The 22,092-nt window shown below is 41.1% G+C and overlaps 1 protein-coding gene across 4 annotated transcripts in view; it reads right to left on the reverse strand.

Moving 5' to 3' along the window:
- The window catches only part of ARB2A (ARB2 cotranscriptional regulator A), a 276,984-nt gene that overhangs the window by 113,582 nt on the left and 141,310 nt on the right, over positions 1–22,092 (reverse strand). For all 4 annotated transcript variants that reach the window (XM_076361993.1, XM_076361992.1, XM_076361994.1 and 1 more), the window contains exon 8: positions 17–136. In XM_076361993.1, coding sequence (XP_076218108.1) covers positions 17–136 — 120 coding nt within the window. The remainder of the gene's footprint in view (positions 1–16; positions 137–22,092) is intronic.

Consider the following 22,092-nt stretch of genomic DNA (forward strand, 5'->3'; position numbering starts at 1 on the left):
GAGAAGTCACACTTACCAACTCTACAAAGGCAAGTCCACCATAACTGTGAGCAACAAAAAACACGTTCTCTGCAGCTGACTGGGAAATAAAATGGTCCCAAACATAAATTGCATGTTCTTCAGGAGATCCATTATCCTGCAGAAAGAAATCACGTTTGCAACAATTACCTTTTAAAAACTGGCAATTCTGTCTAAAAGCAAAGTGTTCCTATATGTTAAAATGTTTTGTTAAGACAAACCTCTAATGAATATACTCTGGTGTCAAAAAAAGAACAGATTCGTTTGTCTAAATAAAAGAAATTTAAGATTGCAGTTTAAAGGCAGTAAAACTGTTGCTTTATTGTGGCTTATTTTAATAAATACAACAAAAAATTATGCATCTGCAAAATTTTGTCTAAATACCATGATGGCAATTCAGCTAAACAGAGGCATTCAAAGAAATTATGAGCCACTACTCTGATTTTCATTCTTTTGACAACTCTTTGTCAAATGTTTGTTCACTGCTGGTTTGTTTAAAGTAGTTAAGCCTTAGTCTGATAAAACAAATAAAAACAAGTAGGAACAATATAAATATAATTTCAGTCTTTACAGTTTTTTTTCATATTATGGGTCAACAGAAATCTGCCAAAGATTAAAATTATGGCATTTGCAACTACTCTTTTAAATGCTACTTTTTGCAACCGCAGACTATGAGATACAGCGCAGATGAAACACCTCTTTACTGCTTACACATTAGCCATTATTTCAGAGTCTCTGGTAGTTAGGGAAGTGCTTTTTCTTATTATTGAACAAGAATTTGTGAACGCCAGTCAATGTAAGAGTCACCGAAGGCACTGGGATGACATACACTGATTTTAGTGCACTCTCCTCAAACACTGGGGCTGTGCACTCCCACCTCTACCTTAGAGGCTCTCAGAAAGCCCTGTACCCCTCTGTATTTTACTTATTTCTCAGGTTGTCCATGTCGTAACTACAAATCTGTCTAGTCTCAGATGACAAGAGTAAGATGCTCTGCTAGCTCCCCTGCCCCGCCAGGATTTCACACCTCTAGCACAACACTGCAGGCGCTTTCCAGGCTCTCTTGTGCCAGAAAGGGCTGATCAGTCAAGGTCACGTCATTTACTAAAATTTGCATCCCTTTCCCCTTTGCTCTGCTCCACCACCAACTTCATACACCTAGGTGACCCAGATGCAGACCACAAAAGCCTCAGTTCCTTGGGGAAAATAAAGTACAAACCAGCAAGAGCCACTGGCAATCAGAAGATGCTAATTATATAGTGTGAATTATTGTAACTTTACCAAGAACACTGAAGTGATTTAGGTCTTAGTCCCATTCTGAAACTCAGTTTTGGGAATTTAAGCTCTTATGAGTGTCTAAAATCAATGGGAAGACAGACAACTAAATAACGCGGTGGATTTAGGCTTTTACTTCTGTTCTCATGCCTGAGTTCCTACATAAGAGTGAGATGGCTACAAATCTTTATGGATCTGGACCCAAAGCTTTTAAAACAATTATGTGCTTTCAAAATTTTTTTCTCTAAGGTATCAGCGATTAAAACATATTTATCAAATTTGCCAAAAAGCACTGAAGGTATTCTCAATCCTGGACAGATTCCGCTCTTGATTGACTATGACAGAACATGGTTCTAACTAATTATGTATCAACTATTGTAAACCACCTCAGCGTGAGAAAGGGCCTATTTTCTTTCAACCCTGTTTTGAAATTTGATTGTAGAGGTAGGTAAAGGAGGTAAGACTCCTCCCTTTGTGAGGAAAGAGGGAAGTTTTTCAAAAGAAATTTCATGAAGAAAATATGATTGACAGACCAGTTATTAAGATAAAGCTGAAGGACAACTTGTGCTGGAGTTTCCTACAGAAAAGTGATGTGCTCTAATTATGATACATATGGAAAAGGCACAGTAAAACACCAGGAGAGTTTTAAAATGACTAGTTTATCTAAAAGATTTATTTTAGTTAAATATTCAGAAGATACTTGTTTTTAAATAATAATGTTACCATTAATTCTCATAACAGCAATTTTTGTACAGGTACATAACCCTCGTTTAATGTTCTGACAAAAAGAAGAAGTTGTTTCTGGTTAATATTCCATTTTCAGGCTTCCACAAGACTAAGACAGCAGCAAGAAGCTTCTGAAGGATTAAGAAACGCAGCCCGAAAAACCTTCCACCAATTAAAGCATAACCAGTGGTCTAGTAAACTGAATCATTAACTGCACAGCTTCACAGTCCGGTAGAAAGGCTCAATAGGATTTTATAAAAGCAAAAAGAAATGAGCTAGAACGAGTTAGATATAGACTGTAACTACAGTTTCCTTTGTTAGTGGTGAAAAAACCCTATAAAATGTCAGGATAAACTGTGTTGCTGTACATACTCTGCTAAACCCTAAACATGGTAAGAAACGCACATATGTGTGAGAAGGAGTTCGGAGGAGTCGTGTATGTTTAGAAGAAAAGCTCTTTCTTCAGAGCATCTGCTTATTTTTTCCCCGTGTAACAAGCCCGTATGTTAAACAACTCAGACGGAGAATAAACTGGCGCCGTGTCCGTACAAGAAACATCTGGCTGCAGGAGCGGGCACCGCCGACTGCAGGATATGGCCGGTCTCCTTAGGATTTCGAATTGTGCTGGGTCCATGAGGACCCAGGGATTAACCTCCTCTGCCTGGCCTGGGTTAAATTATGAGGCTGGATACTGCAGTTTCAGTACGAAAGGTGACAGTTTCAGGCAGCTGTTGCTTTCCTTCTTTTCACTGCAGCTAAATACGATGCACTTATACACCACCTTGTTAAATTGTTTGATAAAGTGGGGGCCTCTTAGTCTGTACAAGTATCTATATGATTGCACAGAAAGGAATGGAGAAATCACGCCACGTACCTCTGAAGGAAGCTGAGGCTGAATGCATTCTCATTTGTGAATCAGACTGAGATGGAAAGATGCTGGGAAAGCTGAACTTAAATTTGAACTTGAGCTGCTGAAAGTTGCTCATCTGTAACTGGTAATTCTACGTCTAAATAAGCAGTCTGGTTTTTCAGAGGTGTGGAAGTCACAGCTGTGGGTCTTCATCCCTCTGAAAACCTGCCCCCCCCCCCCCCAATATATGTAATTAATATAAAAAAAAATTGAGAACCATGTTATGTGAAAAGGTCTCCGTGTGACGCTTAACCAACGCGAAGTAATCCCAAAACAGGCACATTGTCGGGTTGCTGCAGAGCAGGTACCTCCTGACTCTGCTCCTGCACCCCAGCTCCGTGGTGCCGGGGTGGGGAATGGAGCACCGAACGCTCAACCTTCGCCTGTGCTCCCATCGTGCAAAATCTTGCCTGCCTCCGGTTTTAATGGAGTACTATCAGTAAGATTTACCCTTTAATTCACTAATAAATGAAAAGACGTCCATGTCTTTTTCCTAATAACTGTTGTATTGTAGTCCTTTTCACTGATAAAAATAGAGCGAATATACCTCAATTGCCACCAGTGACTACCAATGCTACGGAGACTATCAGATATTGAACACCTGTCATACCTGCACGCAGCAAATCCCACTGAAGATTGCCTCGGAGATAAAGGTGGCTAAAATAATTTAACACAAGTATTGCCAAGGTATTTTAGATTGCTGATGTTATATTTATTCCTTTTCCTGAATGCTAGAGGAAGCACACATTTCTGGAACCTGCTATAAAAGGGGCATCCATAAAAGTAATATAGAATATAAGTAGCCAGGTATTAGGTTCTGATTCAGTTAATGACAGCAGCATGGGGCTAATCAAAAAGATGCTCTTGCCACATTCCTTTTGAATGAGAAATGATCATCAAGCATTTGCAAATAGAATGAAATTTTATTTCATGTGGAAGAGATGAGTATTCATAAATACTGGTTTAAGAACAGATTCCTTTTGCTAGTGATAAAAGACTTTTTTTTTTCAGTATTTTTTAAACACTATCTCTTAACTGTGTATAAAAAATGCTCCACTTTTAAAACCAAAATAGATATTGCTCAAAAAATGATCATAAACGGTCAATATGGAGCTTTTCATTTTAATATCAATAGTTTAATCAACTAGTTTAATAGTACAGTCTATGAAAATAATATGTCAATGATTAATAAATTCATGTTCCTGATATATGTGAAGCCATTTAATATCCCAGGGCCAGAACCTCTCCTACAGCTGCTTGAAGCAGCAGCTTGCGGTAGGGAAGAGATTGCCGGTCGCCGATCTGCTCGGCCTCGACTCAACTCTTGGCATGGGTTAGGGATGTCCTGGTCTGCTCCAGCCTAGACCAGCTGGGCTCGGTTTTGGGAGGACCTCACACCAAGAATGGCAGCCCATGACTACGTTGTCTTGGGGTCTATGCTAACAGAAACACGCTTGTATAAAATGCTGCGCCTCATCTTGTTTTAATAAGAGGTTTTGCTTTGAGAAAACCAGCTTGCAGATTTAAAATTCTCTCTGTAATTGTTTTTAAGTCCCTGAAAACCCAAAATGATTGTGGGTAAATTCTTGGGCCATCCATTGTGCAAAAAAGCGGAGTAAAAGACCACAGATTTCGGTCTGTCATTTTTTCCAATATTGCTAGCGTTAGGAGTGGAGAGGTATATAACATTTTAATGGCTGGAGCCATTAGGAATACGCAGATAAGCAGTGTGCACACAGTGAATACGGTGTTACGTTCTGTTGCATTCAAAAAACAGGTTGAATTTACTAATGTAATATCACAGTCATTCATTGTTAAATACCAAGCTGAAGTGATGCAGCAACCGAAGCCTTATCAACTATGCCAGATTCTAACACCTAGACATTGCAAGGTCTGCAGTTATGATGGACTACCTGAGTTGATAACACATGGAATTATCTAAACAACATTTGCATATTTGTGTAATTATTTCCTAAGGTTAATTAGCTCCTGCAAAGCAGCTTGCCCTTTGAGACTGCTTACTGTGACAGGTTCACATATTTCCTGTTTCAATGCCAAATTTTACTTTTTTTTTTTTTTAAAAAAGTAACCTGTTGCTGGAAAGTTACAGATGGGGCAAGAGCTGGAGGCCTTGAACTACTGCAGACTTTACTGGGGCAGAGCAGCTCACATCCTATCTCAAACTTCTAATTCATCGAAACTCAAAAAAAATCAAATCAAGAAAATCAAATTAGTTTTCAGCTCCGGTGACAGCTCTGTCCTTTCGCTTTGTTTTTTTTAAATCAAGGAGTTGGAATCACATTTTTTTTGCGACAAGTGAAAAGTGAAATGCCTACAAATAGGGAAATACGCCATACAACTGAATAGCTTTTTAACAATTTACTTGAAGGTGGTTTCTATAATTACCGCTTATCACAGCAAAACAATTTCTCCTTCTAGCTTGATGAGCTACTGTAAACAAGTATGGTACATGTGTTAAATACGGGAGAACAGAACTGCACACTGGCTGGGAGGCAGAGAGATGGAGAAGGCTCAGGTCTCCTGTCTCCAGCCCTTCCCTGGAGATGTTAGATCCTTTCGCACCAGCAGGACCTTTGCAGCTGGGTACAGCTCGTCCCGTTGCCTCAGTGAGCCTTGGGGCAGGCAAACTTCTGCAATTCCCCCAACCCTTCCGAAAAATCATTAAATTAATATATAACATAACAATAGAAAAGTATAACCTAGAAGTAGCAGTCTGTCACCGAAACAATCCAGGATGAAATAGTGTTTTCAGTGGCCACTGGCTAACACTGCTATCTTCTGTCCAATAAAAGATACATTTTTCTGTACAGAAAACTCTGCACTATTGAAGGAAAATCGTATGTTTCAAGGTTTGAAATGAACAGCGAAGGGACAGAGTTTGTTCCCTGCTGGTATGCAGTTCTGGATTATCATAACCTGACTCATGCCAGCATCACATTTTGCAGCACTCCTAGGTAATGGACCCAGTAAAAATTAAATAGATTTCACTGGAAACTTTCTAGAAAGCAACACTTGCAAAAGCAAGTTAATATATGTATCTATGTATATGTATGTAAGTGTATATACAAACCAGAAGGCATGGGTGGCGAATGTTGAAGATGAATGGGGAAGATTTTAATCCATGCTCCTGCCATGGCAGGATTTGTGAAGCTCTGGTCTAATTAGGTACCCCGTAAGTCAGGAGGAACTCTGCCACTGGCTGTAATACCAGCAGAGTTAAAAACACCTCTTCAGTCCTTTGAAGAACCCAACAGCCCAGAGATGGGCGCTTGGGGTTTGCCACCACCGGGAATACCCCGTCTTGCCCCTCATGGCTCTGGTGTCCTCCTCACGTCCTCCCATCGCCACACTCCCTTCTCCTCTGTGCTTGCATTTACACTTCACGGCCCTTTATACACGGCCCCTCCTTTCACAACCCTCAAATTAAAAAAAAAGGTGATATCAAGTCTCTTTTGCCCCTTCTACTACACACCTCCTGTTCTGGCATGACCCTTTTCCAAAAGCTGCCCTCTCTTCTTCCTCCCCCAACAGCACCCTTACGAGTACTAAATGATGCTCATCACCTGCTGCATCTTCCTCACTCCTTTTGCAAATATTTGCCTCACATGAGACAAAAACTGTTTCATTACGGTGGAACATAATGAAACCGTATGATGGTTTTTTATCACCAGAGCAGCTCCAAAACCTCAGTGCAGGACAAGGTCTAAGAGGCTTTGAAGGCAAGAAAGCTGGAACAGAAGCCAAAAAAACAGCCAGCATGTGATTTTTTTTCCCCCCAAAGACAGCAGCTATGGTATTACAACCAGAGAAGACGAGGAAAGTAAGGAAAGGATAGAAACGAAAACCAGGAAAAAAGTGGAAGCAAAGATCTCGTATTGATATTTTTCTGCAGCATGAATACCTGAAGACAAGACTTTAAAGTGTCTAGCTCGGGCCATTCAACAAGATTTGATCTTTAATGGAGAAATTCCAGTGTATTAGGAAGCATCCCATCTACCTGAAAATCTTTTTTACCGTTTTAATCACAGAGTTGAGAGAACTCTTGCACAGATATTTCTGAAATGTTTCTGACTCCAGCCCAAGAGGTGATCCCAGGAGGCAGCAGGACATTTTACTAACAGTAGGAATTGTGTTTCTGCTTTACTTACTGAAATGGGTAACACTAGTCTGTATGGTACCTATATGGAGATACACATATACGAAGATGGGTTGGCTCTTGCAGAACTCTCAAATAACTGGATTTTCAGGAAGGATGGTGATGGACTGCCTTCTGCACTGGGGCGAGTCCAGTTGTATGAAACAAGACAAAAGGAGGCTGCAGAAGAGAGCAGATGAAGGTAACAACATCAAGACCATCTCAGCGGCAAAGCAGCCGTGACTGGGGGAGAAGACACAGGAGCAAAAGTGACGGTGGAGGCAAATTTGTAACAAATCTTAGATCTGACAACATGCATCTGAAATTCAGTTTAGCAGGTCCTGCCAGGAGCACTGGGAAGCAAGGACGATGAAGACTGAGCAGTGGGTCAAGGGAGCTATTTCAGTTGCTGCATCCCGAGTTGAGTGAGAAAGAGACAACTTGAGAGAAAACAAGAGGGGAAGAGATAAAATCATAGACGCTTTGAAGCATAGATGCTTTGGCCTTGAAAGTCTGAATGGAGGACACGCTTCTTTCCTCCCTTCTTCTACGGGTTCTGTATGGATTTTCTTTGCATACTGTGCTGCATTAAAACAACAAAACCCAGCAGGATTTGATCAGCTGTGTAGGTGGCACAGCGGGTTCATGGTCACCAACGTCTGGTGTAGCTCTATGGAAACACAGAGCGTTGAATCTGCAAAGGTTCAACACTAAAATAATGTAAATGCATTATTGGTGAGTGATGTTATTTTATTCAGCAACTGTGTTCATATGCATTCAGAAAGTCACATTGAATTTTTCCTTACTTATGACCTTAGCAGGGATTAAACCAAGCGCCTTTGGATGTAAAACCACCAGCCTCTTACACTTATCTCGCAGGAATAATTGGGGAAATAAAAAGACTATATTATCTTTTTAAGGGCACTTTCTGAGATGGGGGCAAGATATATACTCTGGCAGTAGGTAGCAGCTGCTTTTGAGGCAGAAGGGGAGACCAGGTATCACAATAGCTAAGTCTGGTCATTCGTGGAGTTGCAGATATAAATAGCATAGCCAAGCTCACGATTTGGCACATGCCTTCAGAAAGCAATACGGCAAAGCGACTTAAGGTTGCATTTTTCACATTACGGATCTCAGTCTTATTCCCAGATCTATTTGAGGTGATTCTGTGTCATTTCTTGTGTCTATTTTATTTGTGAAGTGGGCCAGTGATGGAAGTGTTCCCAATATTGCTTATGAAGCCCTAGTAACAAAGATGTTGTGTGTATACAGTCAGCAGCCGAAAGGGAGACCAGAAGTCTTACGTATCGCAGTTAAATGCACATCGTATTAAGTTAGAGAGTAGTCCCACCTCCCAGACTCATGACAATTTATCAAGAAGGCAGGCAATCTCGACAGACCTGCTAAACGAGTAAGTATTACATGAAATGTGCAATATTTGGCATATCTGGTAGTCAAATAAAAGATGTAAAACAAAAATGCATTTGGCAGACTGAGACAATGTTTAAACTGTCACCATCAGTGCAAAAGGGATGAAGGGCTGGCTTGGGAGCAGGCGGTGATACCCACGCTTTGCTATGGCATGACCACTGAGATTAGGTTTAAAATGGCAAGTTTTAGCTAATGCAGGACTGACACAGTCTAGCCAGGTTTTTTACATTTTGTATTTTGGCTCCTCCCCGGGGCCCCTGTTCTCCCCAGCTCCCACCGCAATTACCATCCAAGACGGCTTCGGATCCTGTCCCACTTTTCCCACTTCAGACACGAGCTGGGCTTTCCCTCGTGATGGCAGTCAGGAAATAAAATTCAGAGCTATGCTATGTATATGTGGGAATGAAGGGCGCTCGGATCCTAACCTCCCCTGGGGCAGCAGGAGGGAGTTACTTTTCGCCTTTATATCCAGCTTTATTGCACACAAGAGAAAAAACGACGCAACTCCAAACCATAGAAAAGTTTTCCCAGGTAAGCCCTCAAGTAATACAGTTCCCAACCAATAACCTAGAGCTACTTCTGAATTTAGAAAAAACAACCCCAAACCACTCTCTCCTCCTGTCTCCAAAGTGCTCCAACCACCTCTGCTTGGTGAGGGACAAGCTGACCCTGGAAATCAAAACCCTCTTTCCACCCCCTCGGCCACGGGACCTGCCTCCAAACCCTCATTTATAATATTTCAAACAATATTCAAAAATATTTCAGGCAAACAATGGCCTGAAACCACGGAGGGAAGTCGTCAGCGCCCACAGCTATTCTTCACAGAGGTGCCAGTGGTCACAGCTGCATTAATGCACTGCTGACCTCATACTGTATTTCGGTGTTGGCAAACGTAGGTCTTCACAGGAGGTCCTCAGAGCACCGCCACGTCAGGACCTCGCAGATGTTACAAGAATATATGAGTGTTTTTAAAAGGCTCACGTTGCAGGTGAAATTTCTTAGATTTGTATTTGAACTGAAAGTTGAGAATGGTGAGTTTGGCTGCAGATCCGTGCAAAAAGAAAGCAAGCAAGCAGCAAATGTTACCCGCGTTGTTCAATCCGCAATGACTCCACGCAGCAAAGTCTCAGCCCTTTTGCACGGTGAATATTTTCTGCTGCGAGGTTGCTGTGTTCAAATGCCCTCCCTATTTCTTCAGCTTTTTATTAGGAAATTCAAGGCACTTTGCAATGTGAAGGGGTTTGCTGTTTATAAAGTAAAACCCAGATCTCAGGCTAAATTAATTAAGTCTCAAAAGTTATTACAGCATCATCTCCCTGGTTAAAGTATCTGCTTGTCAGCCAGGGTAAGACAACTTTGTCAGGCTGTTGTTCCTGTCTGGATTTTCCCGTTATTACTTCTGCTGGAGTCTGGCATGTCCTGTCATCACCACCCAACCGTCTTCTGGTAAAGTGCAGGAAAGAAGACCGACAAGAAGAAAAATTTAGACAAAATCGTTTCTCAGTGGCTCTTAATTATCACCTCCAGCAAAAGCTTGGGGTTGGTATTTTAAGTGAGGGGTGGTTGGTTTTTTTTTAGTGGCCAGTTGCTTCCTATCGAGCTGGAGAGGAAATAGTTAAAAGCCTTCCTTCAAACCAGGTCTTGCCCCTGAATATCTGCAGTGTCCTTTTTATTTAAATTGTTTCCAAATTGACAGACGCGGCAGGAGTCACCTAAGAGAATTATTTTATCATTAAGACAAGAACGTAAATAAACACAAATATGACATTTGTCTTTTTTAGTCTGGGGACAAGAACATTGCTGACTCACGGAGAGGAAAGAGATGCAGGAGAAGAGAATAGGAGGAAGGAGGGAAATGAATCAAAGGAAGTTTTACTTTAGAAAAAAAATAACTGATTTCCCTTTTAGCTCTCTGACAGACTTTTGGATTTTTGCTTTTTTGATATTTTTTTCCCCTTTCCATATAACTTGCAGGGTTCCAGGTGAAGGAAGCCCGAATTTGAAGCAGCGTCTTCTGGCAAACAGGTTGGAAATCCTGCATGGGGAAACTCGTCAGACCGGAGGTGTAATAACAATTCCTCAGACCAGTCCTCTCTGCACAGTCGTACCGTGGCTATTGACAAATACCTGTACGGCTCACATGAAAATCCCTGTGCCATGATGCTCCAAGCACGGTATCTGCCAACCTCTGTGGGTGGACTTACATACTCTAATTTAAATAACTAGTAAAGCAGTTTGGCCAAAGAGACTCCAATTGGTAAGAATACCCAAAGGCTGGGGCAGTTGCACTTCAGTACAATACTACTGCTACGTATCCCTACATTCTACATGCATCTTTTTTATGTCTCCTCAAACGTTTTTCTTTCCAAACTGCTTAATCTCAGGGATCGAGATTTTGCCTACAACATATTTCTGCCTAACGTAACGAACATCACCAAAGACGGCCTTTTGTGTGATTGAATTATGGGAACAAAAGAGCATTTCTAAAACAAACCATCAGGTTGTATCTTCGCAGCTGTCCTCCCTACCAGCCATGTTTCTGGCAATTAATAGATTAATTGTGGGGACAAGTAAATAAAAATGAATACAATACTTTTACAGAAAGAATTATCTTCGCAAGACACAAAGAGAGATCATGCCAGTTGTTTAAACGATTACATGCATTTTTCTAAACACTAAAAACAATTTCTTTTGAAACGAATGCATCTGAAACGTTCAAAAACTCCCAATGCAGAAGTGTTATTTTTCTGTTTCCTAAACTACTTAAAGACTATTTTACTTTCCAGTTCTTTCAATCTGTTTATATGTTGTAATGAGAAACAGACCTTTTTTTTAACCATGCTATTGCAAGAAAAATAGCATTTTGGCCAAGAAAAATGCAGATTTCCCCACCACAGGAAACAATGAATCTAACAAACTTCAACACATTTAAGTAAAACAACAACTTAGTATTTTCATTAACAGCTACAGTTTCAGAACAAAGCTCAGCTGTAAAGTCTCTGTTGCAGAGTTTATATCTCTTACACAAGTTAAACTAAATAGAATGGCTTCGCCCTGTATTTTTCTTCTTGACGTCTCTGTCTCTATTTATTACATACACTCAAGAGCAGTTATTTAAGTGAAAGAAAGATTTAACAGGCTCAAAGCTATTTGATTTCTCCTAATAAAGAGTGCAAAGTGCTCAGTGCTTTAAGTAAACTGATATATTATTTATTTAATGTACAGTTATAAAGATTTGCTGAAGTGCCTTAATATGTAGCGTACTACAATTAATTGTATTTGAAGTAACTGCCATTAGCTTATAAAATAATTATCTAAACAGATGACAAACACAATCTGAAATTCAGATTTGTGTTTTCTGTTGGTTCTCGTTTCAGTAATCTGAAAAGTTGAATGTTGAGCCATTCAAGTCTTAATTCTCAGTTTTCCCGTCCAGACCCACCTCCGTTATTTTTGTTTTGCAATAATGTCAGCTAGGAAATGATCTTTAATCCTGATGAGTCGCTAAACAACCTCAGGACTTGCTCGTTTTACCTCTGGCTTGAACCCTGCGACTCCCTCGCGCAGGCTCTTTTCCGCTCAGATTAGTGAGGGCGTTGGCGTTGCAGCAGCGGTGCATCGCCGCCGCCGAAGATCATTAGACATTAGATCACTAGCAATTTTCTTCTAACGCACTGTCATTTTTTAACAACTCAAAACATCCAACTACATAACAGACAGCTTGGCTGTATTTTAAATTAGCACAAATGCTAAAGCCAGGAAATGTAATTCTCAGGATATCGGAACAAAAGGTTCAGAGAAAAAAGATTTCTTATATACCATAAGATTATCAGGACTAGACTGTCACACCGTGACCTTGCTGGCGTCTAGCTAATCTGACAATATTTGGCAGAGCATTGTTTCAAATCAATAACTAATTAACAAAGTACAAAAGAAGTTGTACTGTTTTTGAGGCTTCTTGTTAAAAATGGCTTTTGGTTGCACATGGGCAGAAAGGTCGTTTTTATGACATCTTCACGAGTCTTTCAACATCTTGCCACTGTCAGATTAAATTACTTTTAGCAATTAATTGTCATAAGTTAAAACAGAAGCACATTTGTTACAGCAGGTTGTCATAATGACATGGTGAGCAGTTGTTTTGATATGAATTTCTTCCACTGACCCTCTGTCATATCTTAATTTTTTTGGTTGACCTAACTGGAAAATTGGGAGCAATCTTCTAACTCAGGCAGCACAGGCCAAACATTGGGGGTCTTACTGAGATTATAGACCGAACAATAACAGAACAGAAATCTGAGAGATAACGGAAGATCTTGAGAATAATATCTATCTTCTATAGAATATGTAACCTATGATGTCTATGCTGGTGGGTGGGATAAGAAGAATAAACCCTCCAAAAACCACAGGGATGTAGCTTTTGTTACTGTTAAAAATGGTCCCTGATGCCATTTTAATCCTTTATGAGCCAACACCATTTGTTTGACGTGTTTTAAAACAAGGCTTAAGTGGATTCAACATCTGCAACCTGCACTCATTCAAACCGTTACTTAGTTTTGGAGGCTTGGACCTTATTGTGCTGTACTTAAAAATAATTCTACCCTTTAATTTCCTTTTGTGAAGCTTCTCTGTATCATGATGCACATACACTGTCCGTCTTACAGACTACTCTTCCAACATTTCTTGTCAAAGTTTCTATGAGTTTGCTATAAAACATTACATCAGGACGAAAATAGACAACAATCCTAACAAACCCTCCCTGTATTTATTTGACATATGCTAAATCCCATTTCAGCTGTTTGCTGGGCTTTGCCATGCCACCCCAATACCAGTGCCTCTCTGAAAAAAAATTCAGTTCGCTCATCAACAATGGTGCAAACCCAATAAAATTTATCAGGAAAAGATAGAAGCATTATTGATTGAGCACGTCCTCCTGCTTAATATCTCAGGTCTTTCTTCTGTGAGGTGGAGCAGATATCCACCTGCACCAGTGGAGGACCCCACGCTGGAGCAGGGGAAGACTGTGAGGAGGAAGGAGCGGCAGAGACAATGTGTGATGAACTGACCGCAACCCCCATTCCCTGTCCCCCTGTGCCACTCGAGGGGAGGAATTAGAGAAATCGGGAGTGAAGTTGAGCCTGGGAAGAAGGGAGGGGTGGGAGGAAGGGGTTTTAAGATTGTTCTTATTTCTCATTATCCTGCTCTGTTGTTAATTGGCAATAAATGAAATTAATTTCCCCAAGTCAAGTCTGTTTTGCCCGTGATGGTAACTGCTGAGTGGTCTCCCTGTCCTTATCTCGACCCATGAGCCTTTTGTTGCATTTTCTCTCCCCTGTCCAGTTGAGGAGGGGAGTGATAGAGTGGCTGGGTGGGCACCTGATGGCCAGCCAAAGTCAACCCACCACATCCCCATATTGCCACAAAATGTCCCAGTGCTTGGTGACAGGGAATGAAGTGCAGATAAACAGGAAAAGAGAAGCCGGACTGACTCCATCCTGCACTGGAGAAGAAAGAGATTGTGCAAAAGAATGGACCTGGGCAACTAGAGGATCTGTCCTTAATGGTGGCAGCAGAAAAGCTGTGACCCCAAGAACAGCCTGGGTAAGTTGTCTCTGGTCCTGGATGTCCTGTAGAAGCTGATTAACCAGATCTTCAGGCTAACTGAGTCTTTGGAAGAGCTCTGATAGCTCTTATGACTAACAACAGTTGAACACTGTTTAACAATCCACGTTTAACGTATTTTGCTATTTTTGTAGTTTAGCTCTGTTAGTGCAAATGTTTCTATACTAACATATTTTAAGTCCTAAATCTTGTTTAGTAACAAAGCTGACAATGAGTGGTAAGAACCGATAGTTGCCAGGTACCAGATGCCCTGGAAATCCCCCAAAATGCGTTCCCATTCACTGTGTCCGATATCCCAGTACAACGCCAGAATACCCAAAACTGCCGTTCCACCAAGCAGCACGGATTAGTTTTGGAGGTGGCAATGCAGGTGTCTGCATGAACAGACTTCTTCCAATCATTCACAGAAAACTGGACAGGAGTATCTTAAATAATACGTAACTCTTTATGAACATGGGCGCAGGTTTAAGAGATGAAGAGAAACTTGGGGCCTGTTCAAGGGCTTCAAGGGAACCTGTAGTTAATGCACCGGCCTGCAGCTGAGATATAGATTCAGGTCTCACTTTGAAATTAACAGTGTAGACAAAATCTTCTAAGAAGCAGTTGTGCACAGGCTTAATTAAACTGCTGTTCACTAATACTTTAACAAAGATGCAGCCTTTTTAATTCTGCTCTAAACACACACTTGGCAAATAATCAATTTGAATGTCACAGGGTATTTTTTCTCTTCCCGAAACTCAAGAACTGCTTTGTAGTTTAAAATGAAAGTTTGTGGACTTAAATTAACAATGTAGGCAAACCCCTTTTCGCTGAAGAAAAAACAAAGGAGAGGGAGTAGGAAGGACATGGACAGTACTTATATCCTTCCCATTATTCAAAAACGGGCATGCCAATAACATCTGGAGAACATCTGCAAAAAACCTCCTACTGCTGTACTGCTCTAAGGTGCTTCAGCAAATTTAAGCAGATGATCTTGCTTGGGGAATTTCTTGATCTCTGAAGAAATCATCAACGTTCTGCTCAACATGCCTGTGTTAAAAATACCAAGAAACACCACTGCCTGTCTGGAGGGGCTTATATCTTTCAAGGTACATTTCTGTAGCACTACTTGTGCAAGACCACATGGTATTAACCATGTTAATAGCTAGGCAGGCTTCCTGGTCTCAATCACCTGAGCCTGCTCTTTGTAAGTGGATGACCAACCACAACCTCAGTAGTACCAAATGTTCTGAGACAGGGAAATTCTCCTCTCTTCACAATGTCCACAAAGCCTATCCACAACTTAAATACTTCTTTGAGGGATGAGGTGGAACTTAGTAATGGTAGAACCATTGAACCACATCAGCTGGAGAGCACCTCTGCAGGTCATCTAGTCCAACACCATGCTCAAAGCAGTGTCAGCCAGGACTGGTCACAAGTACCTGATACTTTCCGTCAAAAGCAAAAAGAGCAAGCTCTGTAGTTCCAGTGTCGCAGAAGTGTAAAACTGTATGTTGTGGAAGTTCCCCAAACTTTGAACCACATGCGTTTGAGACAAGAGTGAGTTAGAACACACTCCAGAGAGGTCCTGCAGATGACTACCACTGCAGACACAAAATCATTTACAATATTTCCGTGACATAACCTTTTCTTTCCAACTTCTGCATGCTCTGTGGACCCCCAGCACAACTGAGGCAGTGGTCACCTTTTGCAACTGCAGTCTGTCTTTGCTGACTCTAGCAGAGCTGAATTTTGCCTGGTCACTTTATCTTTGGGTAGAAATAGGTGTTACTTCATAGTGTTAGGAAATGATGTCATGGTTATTTACCACAATTTTAACAGAATAACAACAGTATCTGAACTTCCACTCCAGTGATGATACTGTCTGGTGCCCATCAGGATAAAAATCCATTTAAATATCAGCCAAACTGTCAGTCAGCTGAGGTAGTTCAAAACAGAAGGGGAAAGGAAACGGTAAAAGAACATAATGAACAAAGAGCCAACAGCAGCAGAAAGGTATTTAAGACAAGTGGACTCCATGATCAAATCAGATGCTGTTATTTTAAGATCTATCACAGCAATAACTCATTTGCCCACTTAAGGCAAAGCAGCCAGAGCCTTAAACAGCACGCAGCGTCTGAAAGCTTGACATATCTCAACGAGGAGGATTGCATACACGGCCAAGGTCTTCACTGGTAAGGGATTTAAAAATAAGCAACAGCCGTTAAACATAAGCCTACCCTTTTTTGGCAGCCAGTGCAAAGGACACACGATGAATAACATTATCCTGTCATCAAATGTGTTTGTTCATTTTTCAAACAACAGGAAAAGTGGAGTACCCAGAGGCTCAGAGAGGTGTACCGCAAGGTGGAATGTGTGAGGGCAGTGACTTATCAAAAGATAAGACCACAAAGTTAATTGCAGAACCTAGAAATCTTTCAAAACTACTTATGCAGCCTAAGCTTTGCTAAATTTCTTCATTACTTAATTTGCTAACTTCAAAAGAATTCCTCAGCAAACCAGAGCCCTAAAAGAAATAAATATCTGTCTTCTTAACGTCTACATGCAATTAAGGCTTCTGTTTTCCCAGGTTAAGAACAGAGTGGTTGTGACACAATTAAGTGATAATGTCAATTGCCCACTTTTCTAGGATATAGGCTGAACTTGCAAGATCCATGAAATCAGATTATTCAGTTATACAGCAGGTGGAAAAGATAGGAGATAGGAATGAAAAACCATCCTGGAAGGAAAAAACAGTCCGAAAGAACAAACACGTTGCAGATGCTTATGAAGTACCAGGCGTATTGTCTGAATTAACGACATTTTAAATTTCTTGCTGTACTGTATGACTGGATGTACTGATTAAATCTTTGCTTTTGGTAAAAAGGAATCTTTCCAGTCTTACGTATCCTCTGCCTGCACACATTATGTCAGAGCCCACCTCCTGCAGAGTTTGCAGGACACTGAACACGCAAGAACACGTCTAGGTTTTGTGTGCTTCAGTGTAGGTAGTGCCTGTGTGCACATACATGCACGTGCGCTTGTGTGTGTGTGTAAGGGGGAACTGCCCCGTGTAATTCACACTGCATTACAGGTATAATGACTGACGACTGACCCAAACTTAAGTGATACTAGACAATGTGCAAGTTGTAAAGTAAGTCTTTTGGGACAGAGCAACTCTTCCACTCACTCCCTAATTCAACAAGGACATGACAAAACCAGATGTAATATTTTTGCTGTTTTTTTCAAAGGTGAAGAGGCTTAGCAACCAGGAGCAGTATTTTATTAAAGAACTAAAAAATTGACACTTGGCTGGATGCATGGCAAATTGTTTCATCACATCCTGATGGTGAACTAAGGATCCCTCCTGCTATATGATCTAACAGCAGAACGACAACTGGAGCTCCTGCGACCCTGATGTGCAATCCCCGTAATTACTCACACTGCTTGCCAGTAATAGAAGAAGCATGATTATGTCTGTCAAAAGCTACTAACCCAGGGACGTCCCCTCCTTTCCGAAGAACCTGTTCAATATAGTTGTGATACTTCTCTCGCTCCACGCTTTTGCTAAAAGTCCCAAGCTAGAAGATCCCAAACTGTTGCTTAAGAGCCCAGAAAAACTTAAGGCTCCTCAACACACGCAACTCTTGGTAACTCTAAATGCAACTTGGTCTTACTTTATTCAGTAGTTTCTCTCCAAGCAGTGCCATCTATTGGGAAAAGTAACTAAAATTCAAGTATTACTTAATAATAAAGAAAATATACCTCATTGTGTATCGACAAATTCACTCTTGCCAAGTACTGATCAAAAATACAGACAAAGAGAAAGAGAATCAACTGTTAGATAACAAAGTGTAGAAGAGCGCAGCTGAACAGCATGCAGCCGATTCAGGGGACAAAACCTGCTACTGACACCACCGGCCACAAAAGACAAAAAGCATTTTTGATCAGTTTTGCATCCCCTTTTAGCCAGGGAGAGAAGGATAAAACAAGGATTCAGCTGAGGGAGGAATGGGAAGATTTCTCAAAATTTAGATGAGTTCATGGCTGGAGATACCATAAAACAGACTACCTTAGGAAAGACTTCTGTCTGGACACTATGAAAATGAAGTTAACAGCCCTGAAGTTGGTAAAAGGTAGTTCTCAGGGCGTGCTGATCAGCTAGAGAGTTCACTAAGGCATAGCGAGAATGGAGGTCACGACTCTGTTCTCCTCAGAGCCCACAATAAGGCATATTTCTTTGCCTGTATAAGGATGACAATGAGTTGACTAAAAAGATAAACCTTGCTGTCAAGAGGTAAATAATTCAAAATAACATCGCACAGTAAGTAAATTCACAAGAAGTAAGAATTTTAGTTAGTAAAATCCTTCACTCATTAGGATTTTAAAATGTAACGAATGAAAGGGCTGTAATCAATTAATTTTTCAAATTGTGAGCCACCTATGAATTACAGGGTAGGAACTCACATTTTTCTGGGCAGCTTATTCCATATTCCTCCATGCCACCATTTCCTCCACTACTTCTAGCCCCTTTGGCAGCTGTCACTGCTGCAGGCAGCCAAGCAGACTACAGAGGAACTACCAGATTTATCTTAATCCCAAAAGCTAGATTTTTTTTTTTTTTTGTATTTTTTCCTGAATTTTCACTTTGTTTTCTGTAGCAGATGAGGTGAAAACAACATCCTTGAACATACTGTGCATCCTGTGCCCCGGTTCCCTGTCTGCTGACATTCAGTTCCTAGGACTCCACAAATGCTGTTTTCCTGACCTCCATGCATCACGGTACAGTCCTCATAACCCCCCACCCCAAACCCATAAATATTTCTAAAGGAGTGGGGTGCGGTGGTGCGTCCCCATAGAAAAGGGTTATTTTGCAACAGCACCATTCATCTTAAGATGACTATATTTATTTATCTCAGAAATTAATTTTCATCATCTCTCGCTATATCAAGGCTCTTACGGCTGACTGGTCCCCAAGAAAAAAAACACGTAAAGAACCTCCAAGTTTTGCAAAAAGGTGTATGTAGCCCCTGCTACATTTTTTCTGCCAGTTTTCCCAAACACACTGAAATCTAGCATCAAAACGTGCAACTGCGTGCAGTAGGTTAGAGGATATTATCCTTGTTTTGGATATCAGCTAAAAGGGCATTATCCTTTGATTCTGTATGATAAATGATAAAGGATACTTGCAGAGAGCAATCTGTACTGGCAGGAGGATGAACCAGGTGACCTAGGAGGGCTTTTCAGTCCTTAACTGCAATCTCTCTACAATCAAAGACAGGCACTATCCGAGTACAAGAAGTTTGAATAATTTTATTCATCTTTGCCTTCAACAAGTAGGTCCGCTTTCCGCTGAGCTAGTTTTCTTTACCATTAGCTTGCTAACTGGCCAGGTTTACCAAGCCTGCATCCCATCTGAAAGGAAGGAGGACTCATCTGACCTGCGAGAGACGGTCTTTTTTAGCACAACGGGAGCACTGCACAGCTCGTGGTGGGAGGAGAGATGCAAGCTGGTTCTTTCTTTTGGAAACTCACACGGCTTGCCTCACGTTTTAGGAGCCGGATCTAACAATGCACATTTTGTCGGCATCATGTAATGAATGTTTGAAAGACACCAAAGCTAGATGGCCCCGATTTATTCCTTTTCTTTGATTAAACCATACTTGGGAAACGCAGAACAAAGAGAGGGTATGGCAGAACGAAGAGCCGGTGGTGCTCTTGAAGAGATGCAAAATCTTCCTTCAGTGATTATCTGCGTCTCTGATTTCTCACTTGCTCAAGGAAAAGAAGACAAATATAACTTTTCCAGACTAGTAGACGCAAAACATACCATAAGAAGTCTTTACATTCTCAGGATTTTTTAAAATACCTAATTTAACTGCACAAGCTAAATAGCCTGTGCATGAATTATTGAATACTACTATAGTTTAAACTCTACATTCTTTAGCTATTTAATGTAAGATGCCTGTTTGTTGTAGTGTCAATAGAATGAAGTATGACATACACATATTTTTCCTGTTCTACAGAAATTACTATAAGAACTTAAAGCTTATCTGACCCTTTAGGAATGATGCTGAGGCCTAACTGTAGGTGCTCAGTGCCATCTTAGATGCTTTAGAGTCTTCTGCTTGGCTTCCAGCTGCTGGGCCGGGGTGGTGCAGGTCTCCACCGGTGCAGGTCCTGTAAGACACGGGCCAGATCTCTCCAGGGCACCCAGAATGTCACTGCACGTTTACATCCCAGCGCCTGAATTGCAGTCTTGTTTAACTCTGAACGCCCACTGGTAACGTGGGGCATGAACAATAAAGCCATGGTAGTTTCTAAGCAGTTCTCATGAGTTTTCCATGGCCTGCATGATTTTGCTGTTGCTTAGAAGTGAAAGAGATTTCACAGGAACAGAAGGAAGTAACAGGCTTTGAAAGGTAAATATAGACAAAGTAAAACCATGTGTTATTTCAGACGTATAGGTAAAGTAACTCTGGAAGTTGTAAGAGAGGAAAAAAAAAGGTATTGTAATATAAACGTTGGACTGAGACTTCGGAGGTTTGGGTCCTGATGCCCAGGTCTGCCACGGACTTTCTCTGTGCTGGAGCATGTCCCTTACCTCTCGGGAGCTGTCTGCCTAGCGCTTGTCATTTTGTCTCTTCTGGTGGAATAAAGGGCTTATTAGCTTGGTCTCAGCAGCACGCTAATGCAGTCACACAGGCTCTGGACGAGAGCAGGCGCGCACCTTGCCAAGTCACAGGGTAGGCAGAGGGAGCCTGCATCTGCCCAGGGACGGCCACGGGGCCAGACCTGCGCAGCTGGCGGGACCGCAGCTACGCCGGGAAACGGCCCCGTCTCCAACGTGAAATAAACCCGCTGCACCGAAAGGTCACCCTGCACAAGCGGACACTCTGCGGTGACCTTCAGTCAGGCGATGCCTCGTGTCAGCCGTACCGAACAATAAGCAGAAATGGCACAACTGTGCTTGCACGCTTGCCAGGATTTCCTGCCCACCAGCAGTCGCTGCGTACTTAACCGTATATTAATAAACCTGCCTTTTACCACTTTCTCCTAAATACTGGCACAAATTATCCTGATGCATCCATTTTTAGTAAAACAAATTAATTAGTTGCACATGATCTTTTTCTATTTAATCTCTCGCAGAAAATGTGAAAAATTATTTATGAAAAGTATGTTACATCCAAAATTAATTTAATCTCATTGATACGCTGCTAGTATAAATAGCTCTGTTATAGATTGTGCTATAGTAAAAATAATATTTGCAGTAAGAATTATTAAAGCAGCTAAGCTCGGTGGAAAAAAAAGGACAAAATTCCTAGCATACAGGCCTAGGAAAGGTTTATCCCTTTTGCCCAGAAAACCTGACCCCATCAGCTGGTCTGAGAAAAGGTACTACTTCTTCCTACTTCTTCCTTCGTTGCCTCTTTGATACCCCTCGACTATTGCGGCAACAACATTATCGCAAATTACTATTATTATAAAATTATGCGATTTATACTTTTTTCTTTAATAACATTTCAGAATCCATTCAGTATACTTGTTTAAGTGGTGAATGCTATTTAGAAGGGGATAAATACTGATTTACATTTCTAAGTGTCTTAACATAGAGAAGACACTGTCAGTGTGAAAATCTGTAGGGAGTGGGAGATGGCTTGGAGGATGGAGGGAATAATCATGTCACATTTAAGCCTGTATGACCTGTTTCCATAGAAAAAGGTTAGAGATCAACAAATTCTCAGTTTAGTTCAGTAATAAATGAAGGTTGGCTAGGGTATTAAGTCTCTGGAGGGAAGCATTAGCCAATATGTACAGCAGCAGCCTCTGGTGGTCTAAGAAAAAATGGTAGTATCTATAAGTAAGGATAGAAATATGTTTTTTAAAAGGATGTATGTACATATTTAGCTATTTGGCTCAATCCTCCATTCAACACATTAAAAAACAGATGCTTTTAAAATGATCTGCTGGCAATATG

The sequence above is a fragment of the Aptenodytes patagonicus genome, chromosome Z, assembly GCF_965638725.1.
Source record: "Aptenodytes patagonicus chromosome Z, bAptPat1.pri.cur, whole genome shotgun sequence".
Taxonomy (NCBI): Eukaryota; Metazoa; Chordata; class Aves; order Sphenisciformes; family Spheniscidae; genus Aptenodytes; species Aptenodytes patagonicus.